Below are 12,399 nucleotides of genomic sequence, written 5' to 3'. Positions count from 1 at the left end.
ATCTATCAATCTGACCAGGGACATGAGTAATTTCCGGAAGGAGGGAGAAAATCTCCAACAATTTTAGGCAATCTCTCTTTTATTTTAGCCTCTGCCACAGAAGCAAATAAGTTTTGTTATGCTAGCCTGAGAGACCAACCTCACTAAACACATAGAACCACTTCTGGGAAACACATGGAAAGGATTTCACCAGACCATTGACTACTGATCCCTGGACTACATTGGGAAGACCACTGATGCTGCACATTTTACAATAGGATTCAACACTCCCAACTTTTCAGGAACATACTATTGTATGTTTCTTTATAACCTTTCAAATATAAGCAAATAAAATAATGAAAATAAAAGTGATAACTTTGCAGAATAATAAAATTAATTTATGATATAACATTCCTTTGAGACATACCTGATTGTAAGGGTCACTCTTGAAATTCATCTCTGTGAATTGCTGGTTGTCGTAGGTGAAAGTGACTTGTGTCACAGAAGTAGAGTTTGTCCCCCAGATTTTAATATATCCAACTTTCAGTGGATTCGAGTCACTCAAATACTTATTGTGTATGGTCTGGATTTGCAATAGATTCTATAAAGAACATTAAAGAGAAAAATACATAATACATCTGCTAAGACACTGTATTTCACATTAAAATATTAAGAAATCTCAAATTACTATTGTCGTGCTGTTTGCTGTTTTATTCTTAAACACCGCATGAAGATAGACTTCCTGAGTACCTGCTGTGATAAACTTGATAACACCAACATAATGAAAGTTATTTTACCTATATTGTTACTAATTCTTACAAGGATTTTGAAAAGCAAGCATCATTATCTCAGTTTTATGAAGGAGGAAATTGAGGCTCCGGGAGTAAAGGGAGTAGCTAAATGACACAGGTAGGGTCGGAAGTGTGACGCCCCTATGTGCATAGCTCTGTATGAGTTAACACAGAGTGAACACAGAATCACGGGATATAGCCCCTAGACTAAGGATAGTTGGCAATAAATATAGGTCTTGACTAAATCATGAACTGTTTAAGTGTTAACACAAGAGTTAAACTAATGTGAGGTAAGTCACGAAATAGCACATGATTAAGGCCCAAATGAAAACCATAGTGAATATTTGTTATGGGTGGTAAGAGAAAGGAGAAATCACTACGGAATGGGGGAGGGTCAAGAAAGGACTTAGGAAGGACATGGAACTCTAGGAAGCCAGGAAGGGTGGATGGATTTAGAAAGGTGAGATGCATGAGGAAGGGGCTGGAGGCAGGGACGTACGGAAGAAAGGCATGCTCACTGAGTGCAAGAGCTTCGGTAGCTCATGCCGAGCAAACAAAATAAGACTGGTGAAGACGTAAGACAGGATGAGGAAGATTCTATGCAATGCCTCAAGGAGCTAGCCGCAGTACAGCAACGCTATAAACTTGACTTTCATGGCAACAGTAGAAAGAAAAAGAAAGCCATTCAATTGGCTTTATGGAGAAATTAATAAGTTTTGAGACTGACTGCACAAGCAGAATCAAGGGAAAATGAAGAAAAAGGGATATAACTTGAAGTAAATGGGTGAGCTGAAGCTAGTGCTTATGGATTTGGGAGAGTCTACTGTTTAATTGCCTGGAATTTTGAAAGCCAGTTGATAGCCTGAAATTGGCTAAAATGGTGGGAGTACTTACACGACAGAATTAGCAAATGCTACAAATCAGCTCTACACCCCCATAACCCCATAGCAACCAGCACGCCATTGACAATTACCCCATGGAAAGTTAGAAGCTTTCTTTCATGTCAAGCCTCTGATCCTTAGAAAGAAATGCCATCAAATATCACATAGAAATAAGCATTCACTTATCGCTTCTTTGGAATAACAGAAGAATGAAATTTTAGAGTTAGGAAGTATTTAAGGGAAATGTAATGCTTTGTAATAAAGAAACACAGATTAAACAGGGGAAGTGTCTTCCCTAGGTTAAATAACCAGTTAGTAGTACAAACAGAACTAAAATCCAGGACTTCTAAATCAACAGTTTCATTAAAACAACAACATTTTAAGAGGAAAAATATGTAGTCTTCAATTCAACTTTTCTTAAATTAAGAGCAGAGAATTTACACATTTAATTAATATACAACTTATATTATTAATTAAATGCAAGGTCTTGCATTTAGTTTCAAAAAGGCAACTGCAGGATGGAGAGATCATGACCTGACAATCATGTCTATGAAGATAATTTGAAAGTTTTAGTTGACTATGAGATTTATAACGTCTGATACATGTGTTTAAAAAATTAACACAATGTGAGGCAGTGACAGTAAGAAAATAGAGTATAACTAAAAAGAGGTAATAGTTGGGCAATGAACAGTTTATTGTTTCATGTCACTGACGTTTTGAGGTTGCCTGTTTTGCAGTATAAAGTTCATGCCATCTACAGAAGTATATGGCAAGCCATATATGTAATTTTAAATTTTCTCATAGCTACATTTTTTTAAAAGATTTTATTTATTTATTTGACAGAGAGAGACAGCCATTGAGAGAGGGAACACAAGCAGGGGGAGTGGGAGAGGAAGAAGCAGGCTCCTAGCAGAGGAGCCTGATGTGGGGCTTGATCCCAGAATGCCGGGATCACGCCCTGAGCCGAAGGCAGATGCTTAATGACTGCACCACCCAGGCGCCCCTCGTAGCCACATTTTTTAAAAGTAAAAGGAAACAGGAGAAATTTATTTGAAAATACATTTTATTTAACCCAACATATCCAAAATATTATTACTTAACATGTATTCAGTATAAAAATATTAACGAGGTATTTTACAGTCTTTCAAGTATTTCACATTAGGCTAGTCACATTTCTAGTGCTCAAAATCACATGGGGACCCTGGGTGGCTCAGTTGGTTAAGCGTCCAACTCTTAATTTTGGCTCAGGTCATGATTTCAGAGTCATGAAATACAGCCCCACATGGGCCTCCACAATGCACTGGGTATGGAGCCTGCTTAAGATTCTCTCTTTCCCTCTCCCTCTGCCCTCCCCCCAACTCCGCTTGTGCTTGAGCATGCATGTGTGCTCTCTCGCTCTCTCTCTAAAAAAAAAAAAAAGTCACATGTGGCTAGTAGCTATCATATTGGATAATGCAGCTCTAAGATATTCTTTCAATCATGGGTACCATCTTTTGAGAGGAATCTAGACTAATTATGGTCCAAACAGAATAATCAGATCTGTTTAAGCACAAAACAGAGGAAGTGTGAAGTTAGCCTGCAGGTGTATAATTCCAAAAGAATTCAGAATTTATACACAACAGACATCTTCAAATAACTGAAGCACTGTTAGTAGAAAAGACAATAGATTTGTGTTATGCTATTCCTTAAATGCAAATCAATAGGTAAAAATTACAGAGAAGCAAATTCCAGGTTTGACATTCAGTGATCCTCCCAGTCTAATGAGAATGATATGGGTTATCTCTGGAGTCATTTAAAATGCCTGGTAGATTGGTTGCATTATTTTCTCCAATTTATTCACTCCTGCCTATTCATACCCTTTTCCATGTAATTTTGGTAATGCCCTTCCTCTCTGGATAGGGCATTCCATCCCACCCTTGTCTTTGGGCTTGGCCATCTGACTTTCCCTTGCTAATAGGATATTAGTCAACTTGCTGCAAATTGGAGATTTTAAAAAGTGCTCAAGCATTTCCACTTCTCTTTTTGCCCTCTACCACAGTCATAAAAAAGATCCTGCCCAGACCTGCCCCTAAGGCGATCTTAGATAATATTAATATAAGGACTAGCTTATAAAATTCCAGGCAATTTAACAGTAGGCTTTCCCAGGGGTCCCTGGGTGACTCAGTCGGTTAACCATCTGCTTTCAGCTCAGGTCATGATCTCAGGGTCCTGGGATCAAGGCCCACATTGGGCTCCTTGTTCAGAGGGGATTCTGCTTCTCCCTCTCCCTCTCCCTCTTCCTCTATGTGTGTGTTCTCTCTCTCTCTCTCAAATAAATAAATCTTTAAAAACAAATACAAAACAGTAGGCTTTCCCAAATCAATAAGAGCTAGCTTCAGCACACCCATTTACTTCGAGTTATATCCTCTTTTCTTCATTTTCCCTTGATTCTGCTTGTAATCAGTCTCAAAGTCTTGTTAAGTCTTCATAATGCCAATTGAACATATTTCTTTTTCTCAGATCGTTGAAGAGCCAGATGACAGGTATGTGAGGGAGTACAGCCAGGATCATCCAAGCAGCCAAACAGCCCCCTGACTGATTGTGAACCAGCCAAGATCAGCCAAGTCCAGCCCAGATCATCTGAACACGATGAACTCATGGGCTAAATAATTTATTTATTGTTTAAATTATTTATTTATTGTTACAGCTGCTGAGGTTTTGAAGTTGTTTCTTATACACCATTGTTGTGCAACAGATAATTGATCTGGCATTTATCCTGCAATTATCAGCCAGAAAACGCTGTCTCATCCCCAGAAAACATGTCATACATTTAAAGACTCATTTTTTTCACCAGCATATATATGAATTACAAGTTCCTTCTTATAAAACTGATGGCATACTGGGTAATTGTCAAAATAAGGACCATTTCTTCCTTATATTAATGTTAACAGACCCAATTTATAAGTGTAAAGGTAGGAAGTTCCTCCTATTATGATGTAGGATATTACTGTGATACAACTAACTGATAATGTTTACTCTGCAGCTAAATGGGAATGGATTTATAAAATTCAATAAAACAGTCTTACCTGAGCTGCTGTAAATTTTGCCAAGAAATAGTTCCCATTTTCATAGGTATCTGCAAGCAAGAAAAAAGAATAAGCAACTACTCATTGTTTCAACTATAGCAGATAATCTCGTATACAGTCAAAGGGGTCACAATTACTGATCAGGATAATCACGACATCTTTAAGGAACATTAAGGATAGTAGCCAAGGGATTCTTTCACTCCAGGGTAGTATGGGGATGTGCATATGGACGATGGTATTTCAAGTGAGGATCAAGTGGCTGTAAAACCAGAAAATCTTGGTTGAACTAAGGATAGATACCCTGGATGAGGAAATGTGGAGGCTACTGACTGGTTTCTTCTGTGCTGATGTAACAAGCACAGAGCCATGAGAGTTGACATGGCTATGATGATAAAGGTTCAAAGCAGAGGAGAGTGGTTAGGAATTCAGGCTCAAGTCAGACTGACAGGGATTCAAATCCCTGCTCCTACACTTAGTAGTTGTGCAAACTCCAAATAACATTTTCTCATCTGAAAAATGGAGATAGTAGCACCTAGCTCATGGTATGCCCTATGAGCAGAGGAAGTGCTCAAAATGTATTCTTCACTACCATTAGCAAAGTCGTCATCATCTTCGCCTGCATGATCCTTCTCTGAGATCATCTTATCACAGTGCTCTAGTTCCCAAGCCCTCCTGCCTCTTCAACGCTTTCTCCATCAGTTCTTCCCCAGACCCTCTTTGCTCCTCTAGCCTCCAAATATGCTCCAGAACACTCTATTCTGACAAACCCTTTTCTTGGCTCTCTCTATAGCAAGCAATCACCACATCTCCTTTTTAGTGCCATATTGTCAAAAAAGGTAGCCTCTGCTTGTTAGGTCTGTGGACTCGACTCATAATTCAATCCTACATCTCCTATACTTCAGTTCCTATGTTGCCTTTTTCACTGAATCCAATCTTTTCAAAGTCACCAGTGACACAGTATATTACATCTAAATGTCTCTTCATGATATTCGGGTGTTTTAGACCTCTTTCCCGACACGTCTCTTCCTTGAAATAATCCTTAGCAGATGCCTACTTTACTCATTCTTCTCATGTAGCTTCTATAATTCTTATTTCTTAAAAATAAGTCATTTCCATTTCATGTTCTGTTCTTGCCCTTATCAACATTCTATCTCTTACCAATATTCCAATGTATTCTCTCTGAACCAATTAATCCTCTTCTTTCTTTTCTATAAATTAGCTCTACTCTTGCAGAAATAATTACAAAACCTATATTTTTTAAATTTAGCCTTGGCTAGAAAATGTAACCTAAGCAAATACTTATAGACTCTTTCAGCAGTTTGAATGAAGAATTTTTAAAATGGAATTTTGTTAATAAGGTGATCTAAGATTATCCTTGAACTAGCTATTAAATCTCCTTATGTAAGAAAAAATTTAACAAATAGTTAAAAACCTATTAATAGAAAATTTAAGTTAAAGCTATACTTACACTGTGTCTTGGTGTTTTAAATTTTGAATTTCTAAGTCTGTTTGGTGAAAAGGAGCAAAGAGTCTCTCCATAGAAGTTAAAAAGTGTAATAATTTAAAAACTTTCAGGGACTATTGATTTTTAACCTCGAGACTAAGACATTTGTTGAACGAAACTAAAATTTTATAGAAAGTTGTTTTCCCCTTACATTTTTGAAATATATTGCTCACAGGGAGCTGATTTTTAACTAGCTGTGGTGTTATTAACCCACTATGACATCAATCATCTAGTCTAATTAGCTCAAGCTATGTAAAAGGACTCTAGATTCCCTTAAAACATTGGTTCTCAACCAGCAGTGATTTTGCTGGTGGGACATTTGGTGATATCTAGAAACACATTTGATTGTTACATCTTGGGGTTGGGGAGAGTGCTTTTGGCATTTGGGGGGTGTTGCTAAACACCTTGTAATTAACAGTTCAACCACTACCAGCAACAAAAAACTATCTAGCCCAAATTGTCAGTATGTTCAATCATATGTCTGATAAGGGACTTGTATCTACAAGACATAAAAACACTTACAATTCAATAATAAAAAGATAATCTAATGTAAAAATTGACACAAGTTGTGAATAGACATTTCTCCAGAGAAGATGTATGAATGGCCAGTAAGTACATGAAAAGGTGTTCGATGGGATTAGTTATCAGGGAAATACAAATCAATCAAAGCTACAATGGCATATTACTTCGCACCCCCTAGGATGACTACTCAAAAAGATGATGATAAGTGTTGACGAGGATGTAGAGACACTGGACCCCACATACACTGTAAAATTGTGCGGCCTCCTTATAAAAGAATCTGGGAATCCCCACAAAAGTAAACATAAAGTTACTATATAAAGGGGAAATTCCACTCCTAGGTATGGACCCTAGAGAACTAAAAAAATATATCTATACAAAAGCTTGTACACAATTGTTCATAGCAGCATTTTTCCTAATAGTGAAAAAGTGGAAACAACCCAAACATCTACTAGCTGATAACTGGATATATAAAATGTGGTATATTCATACAACATCATACTATTTCAGCCATATTAAAGAAATGAAGTATAGATACATGCTACAACATGGTAGAATCTTAAAAATGTAATGCTAAGTGAAAGAAGACAGCAATCAAGGGCCACGTTTATTCCATATCTGTGACTCCATATGATCCCATTCCTATGAAATGTCCAGCATACACGGATGTATAGTGACAGAGTAGTAAATGCCTAGGGCTGCATCTCCTGGGGCTGGAGAGAATGGGGGCAGGGCAAGGGGGGATTGAGGGGTGATATCTAAAAGGTGGAAGGCTTATTTGGGGGGTAAAGAAATTGTTCTAAAACTGTGTAATGGTTGCACAACTTGGCAACAACCTAAAACCAGTGAAATGTGCACTCAAAGTGGGTACATTACATGGTGTGTGAATTGTATCTCAATAAACCTGTTACCAAAAAAGTTAAAGTCGGGCCCCAAAGCTAACAACAACAAAAAGGCATTTATTTTTTATAAGAATATATATTTAAAAAAACTTCTACCTGATTAATCTTAAAGATTAATCCAGTGTGATTTCTACTTGTCACAACACTCCCAGGCTTCTCACTCCTCTCTTCATCAGACTTCCTGTCATCACACCCAAATTTGCAAATTGTGAGCCCCACCAGGAGACTCCATAGGCATCTCAAATTCCAAGTGTGCAAAATGAATCTCCTTATCTCTCATTGTTCTCTAACCGGACTTTATTGCCCATGTTCCATATCATGATAATGGAATTGCTTCCTGCCCAATCACCAAGCGTGTAGCTGGCGTGATCGGACAATGCAGTCTGCAGTCACCTTGGCAAGACATCACTGGCGTGATACAGTGTGGAATACCTCGGCACAGCCACTAACTCCTTTTGTTGCAATTTCTTGCTCACCAAACAAATCCCTGATTAAAATCTCATCCTTCACATAGATTTAATCTAAGGAAAAATACGTACTTCCTAAGAGATGGGAACATTATAGCTCATTAATAAATATAATTCTTAAATTTAAAAATTGGCACTATAAGAAGATGTGGTTCATATATACAATAGAATATTACTCAGCTATCATAAAGAACAATTTCTCAACATTTGCTGCAACATGGAGGAAATAATGCTAAGTGAAATAAGTCAAGCAGAGAAAGACAATTATCATATGGTTTCTGTCATCTATGGAACATAAGAACTAGGAAGATCGGTAGGAGAAGAAAGGGATAAAGAAAGGGGGGTAATCAGAAGGGGGAATGAAGCATGAGAGACTATGGACTCTGAGAAACAAACTGAGGGCTTCAGAGGGGAGCGGGGTGGGGGAATGGGATAGACTGGTGATGGGTAGTAAGGAGGGCACGTATTGCATGGTGCACTGGGTGTTATATGTAACTAATGAATCATGGAACTTTACATCAAAAACCAGGGATGTACTATATGGTGACTAACATAATATAATAAAAAAATATGATTATAAAAAAAATCGGCACTATAGCTTATTATTCTCTTACAAGGAAGGCTGCAAATCTCTTAAAACCTAGTTTGGGTGGCTGGTTAACCTCCTTTCTCTGACTTTTGGACTTTCTGTTGTCATTTTATTTTATTTATTTATTTATTTTTTAAAGATTTTATTTATTTATTCAACAGAGATAGAGACAGCCAGCGAGAGAGGGAACACAAGCAGGGGGAGTGGGAGAGGAAGAAGCAGGCTCCCAGAAGAGAAGCCTGATGTGGGGCTCGATCCCAGAACGCCGGGATCACACCCTGAGCAGAAGGCAGACGCTTAACCGCTGTGCCATCCAGGTGCCCCTCTGTTGTCATTTTAGCCACACTGATGTAAATGTAGTATATCTTACCTAATATATCTTATCTTAAAGGCTTATACTGGAGTTCTATTTACCTGCATATTAATGTCATATGCTACTCTGCATCCATGTGCCAGGAATTCTCTCTATATACAAAATCATTTTGTCTGCATAAAAAGATCTAAGTGATAGAGTTTTATAGATGTTAAAAATGAGAAAATCCTGGCAAAGAGATGGTAAGCATCCTTCCAAAAGGCATACAACCAGGAAATGACTGAAATGATATCTGAATCCAGAGCTACGGGATGCCACGTGCCACATGTTTCTCCATGGAGTTTACTTATCAGATTGAAGTTTACAGAAATAATCGAAGACTAAGTTGAACTTTGAAAAAAGTAATAAAATTCTTTTATATCCCACCCACCTCTAAATGAGCAACCAAATCAATTTCCAGGAGAACCAACCCTGTGATTTGAAGGTTGGAACTTCCAGCCCCACCCAGAGACCTTTGGAAGGGGTTTGGGGCTGGAGATTGAAGCCGTCGCCAATGGCCGGCAATGCAGCTAATGATGCCAATGTAATGAAGCCGCCATAAAAAGCCAAAAGGATGGGGCTCAGGGAGCTTCCAGATGGGTGAGCAAGTGGAAGTTCAGGGAAAGTAGTGCCCCTGGAGAGGGCATGGAAGCTCGGAGCCCCTTCCCACATACCTTGCCCTATGCATTCCTTCCACCTGGCTGTTCCTAGGTTATAATCTTTTATAATAATCTGGTAATCTAGTGAGTAAAACGTTTCTCTGAGTTCTGGGAGCTGCTCTAGCAAATTAATCAAACGTGAGCAGGCTGTTGTAGGAACTTCTGATTTATGGCCAGTTAGTCTGAGGTACAGGTAACACCTGGACTTGGAAGTGGTGTCTGAATCCCAAGGCAGGAGTTGTTGGAAGCACGGGTTATTCAGAAGCATGGGTGACAACCCAGCTTAGTATGAAGTGGGAAAGGGAGGAGGAGGCAGTCTCGTGTGACTGAAGTCTTAACCTGTGGGATCTGATGCTATTTCCAGGTAGACGGTGTCGGAATTGAGTTGAATGTAGGACACCTAGTCAGTGTCCCAGAATTACTTGTTGGTATGGGGAAACACCCCCACACATGTTAGAATTGGTACCAGAATGCTTTTCAGACCAAGGCACAAGAAGCACAAATATAAAAGAAAAGCATGGAGAAAAATGGGCTTTTATCAAAATTAAAGTTTGTTTTTTGTAAGATACTATAAAGGAATTATATAGGCAAGTTACAGACAGGGAGATGCAAATCATATCTGATAAAAGACTAGTATACATAACTCCTACAGGCCAATAACGAAAAGACAACATAATAAAAAACAGGCAGAGGACTTGAACCAATACCTCAATAAGAAGACATACAAATAGCCAATAAACATAAGATGTTCAACATCAAGGAAATGCAAATTAAATCCATAATGAGATGCACTATGTACTACTGAAATAGTTAAAATTTAAAAGCTGACACCATCAGGTGATAGTGAAGATGTGGGAAATTGGAACCCTGCATTATTGCCATTAGTAAGGAGAAGCAGGAAGCCATTTTAGAAAATACTTGGGCAGTTTCTTCAAAAGTTAAACATATCATCTGACCCAGCCTGGGAATTTCACGTCCAGGTTTTTACCCAAGGGAGATGAAAATGTATGATCACAAAATGACTTATCCTCAAATAATCATGGCAGGTTTATGCATAATGGTTTTAAAAAACATAAAACAACTTAAATATTCATCAATAAGTAAATGGATAAACAAATTATGGTCTATCCATACAATGGAATGTTATTCAGGAGTCAGAAGGTAATAAGCTACTTTATATGCCCCCATACGGCAAAATCATTTTGCCGAGTGACAGAAGCTGAGCACAAAAGGATATGCACTGTATGGGTCTATTTACGACAAGCCTAGAAAAGACAAGTCTCATCTAGAGGGACAGAAAGCAGCTCAGTGGTTGTAAGAGCCTGAAGTGGGAGTTGGGAGGGGGGAGCAGTTCACTGAAAAGATGTAGAAGGGGAAATTCGGGGTCATAAAAATATTCTAGATCTTGACTGTGGTGGCGGCAGTACAACTGTATCTATTTGTCAGAACTTACTGAGCCATATACTTAAGATGGATATGTTTTATTTGTGTAAATACAACTCAATCAAGTTGATTAAAAAAGCAATAATTTCACTTCTAGGAGTGAATCTATTCACTTCTAGGAATCTATCCTGTTAAAATAATCTGAAACGCAAACAAAGGTTAATACTCGATGGTGTTCATAACAATGAAAACGGAAAACATCCTGTATCCTCGATTAGAGAGTAATTACAGAAAGTCAGATGAATTGTGGCATATCCTTTCATGAGATATAGTATTCATAATGGTGTTTATAAGGAGCATATGATAACATCTAGACATTTCTGTCGTTATGGTAAGTGCAAAGAAACAGCATTCAGAAATTAAATATGAGGTATGTTTTCAGTGATATAAAAAATTAAGCATTTTCTTAAGTAACATGAAAGCAAAAGAATACAGCAATAATATTAAGTTATTACTTTTTCTAGTTTTGTCTTTAAAATATTTTCTTTAATGATAGTATATTACCCTCATAATGAAGAAAATGAAAAGGAAGATATTACTAGTGAAAAACAAGCTATAATTTCAGAAACTGTGACACTTTACAAGATTAGAACGTTCTAGTCCGCAGTAATAAGTATTGGAAAATGGGTGTCAGTTGGTAACAGCATGTCAGTTTTTCTATAGCGATGTCTAAGGAAAAGGATGTTCCGACTATCGTGACAAACCCCAATTATCTCAGGTAGCACTGTCATAGCCTTAGATTGGGGAAAGAAAGCATACAAAGTAGTATTTCACTGATATAAGCATCTTTTTGACAATGCTTAATTCCCTACTTCTGAGACACTAAGAAATTTTCTGAGCTCTAATTTGTCTCCTGAGTGAGCCTACTTAGGAGGAAAAGGGTGCCTGGTTATAGATGGCTGGCCCAAATAACAGAGCCAGGCCTGTGAACCACTGAGAATGAACGAATGGTCAGCCTGATAGTTGCAGCCACACTTTTACCAGAGGAAGACAGTCAGATATACAGAGATAAATCACCCCTGGCTGAATCCATAACATCATGTTGCTGAGCCTACAAAGCTGGGGACCATATACTCTTCCATAGTAATTACAGTGTGTATAAGGGGCAGGCAAAAATTGCAAAAATTCACCCAACACCATTGCTTTATAACAGTAGCAGAAACAGGTTTAGAAATAGATTTTCAGGTCATTCCAATTATATCCTGAGCTATGGTTTTTCTGCATGCTATATGGAGACCCTGGAATGCT

General features: G+C 38.0%; 1 protein-coding gene across 1 annotated transcript in view; it reads right to left on the bottom strand.

Annotated features, from left to right (window-relative positions):
* The window catches only part of MGAM (maltase-glucoamylase), a 257,231-nt gene that overhangs the window by 6,676 nt on the left and 238,156 nt on the right, over window positions 1-12,399 (bottom strand). Inside the window, exons 94-95 of the mRNA XM_057304088.1 lie at window positions 4,717-4,766; window positions 407-580 (exon numbers count right to left, since the gene is read on the bottom strand). Coding sequence (XP_057160071.1) covers window positions 407-580; window positions 4,717-4,766 — 224 coding nt within the window. The remainder of the gene's footprint in view (window positions 1-406; window positions 581-4,716; window positions 4,767-12,399) is intronic.

The sequence above is a fragment of the Ursus arctos genome, unplaced genomic scaffold, assembly GCF_023065955.2.
Source record: "Ursus arctos isolate Adak ecotype North America unplaced genomic scaffold, UrsArc2.0 scaffold_3, whole genome shotgun sequence".
In the NCBI taxonomy this organism is placed as follows: Eukaryota; Metazoa; Chordata; class Mammalia; order Carnivora; family Ursidae; genus Ursus; species Ursus arctos.
This window is presented reverse-complemented; position numbering and strand designations above follow the sequence as displayed.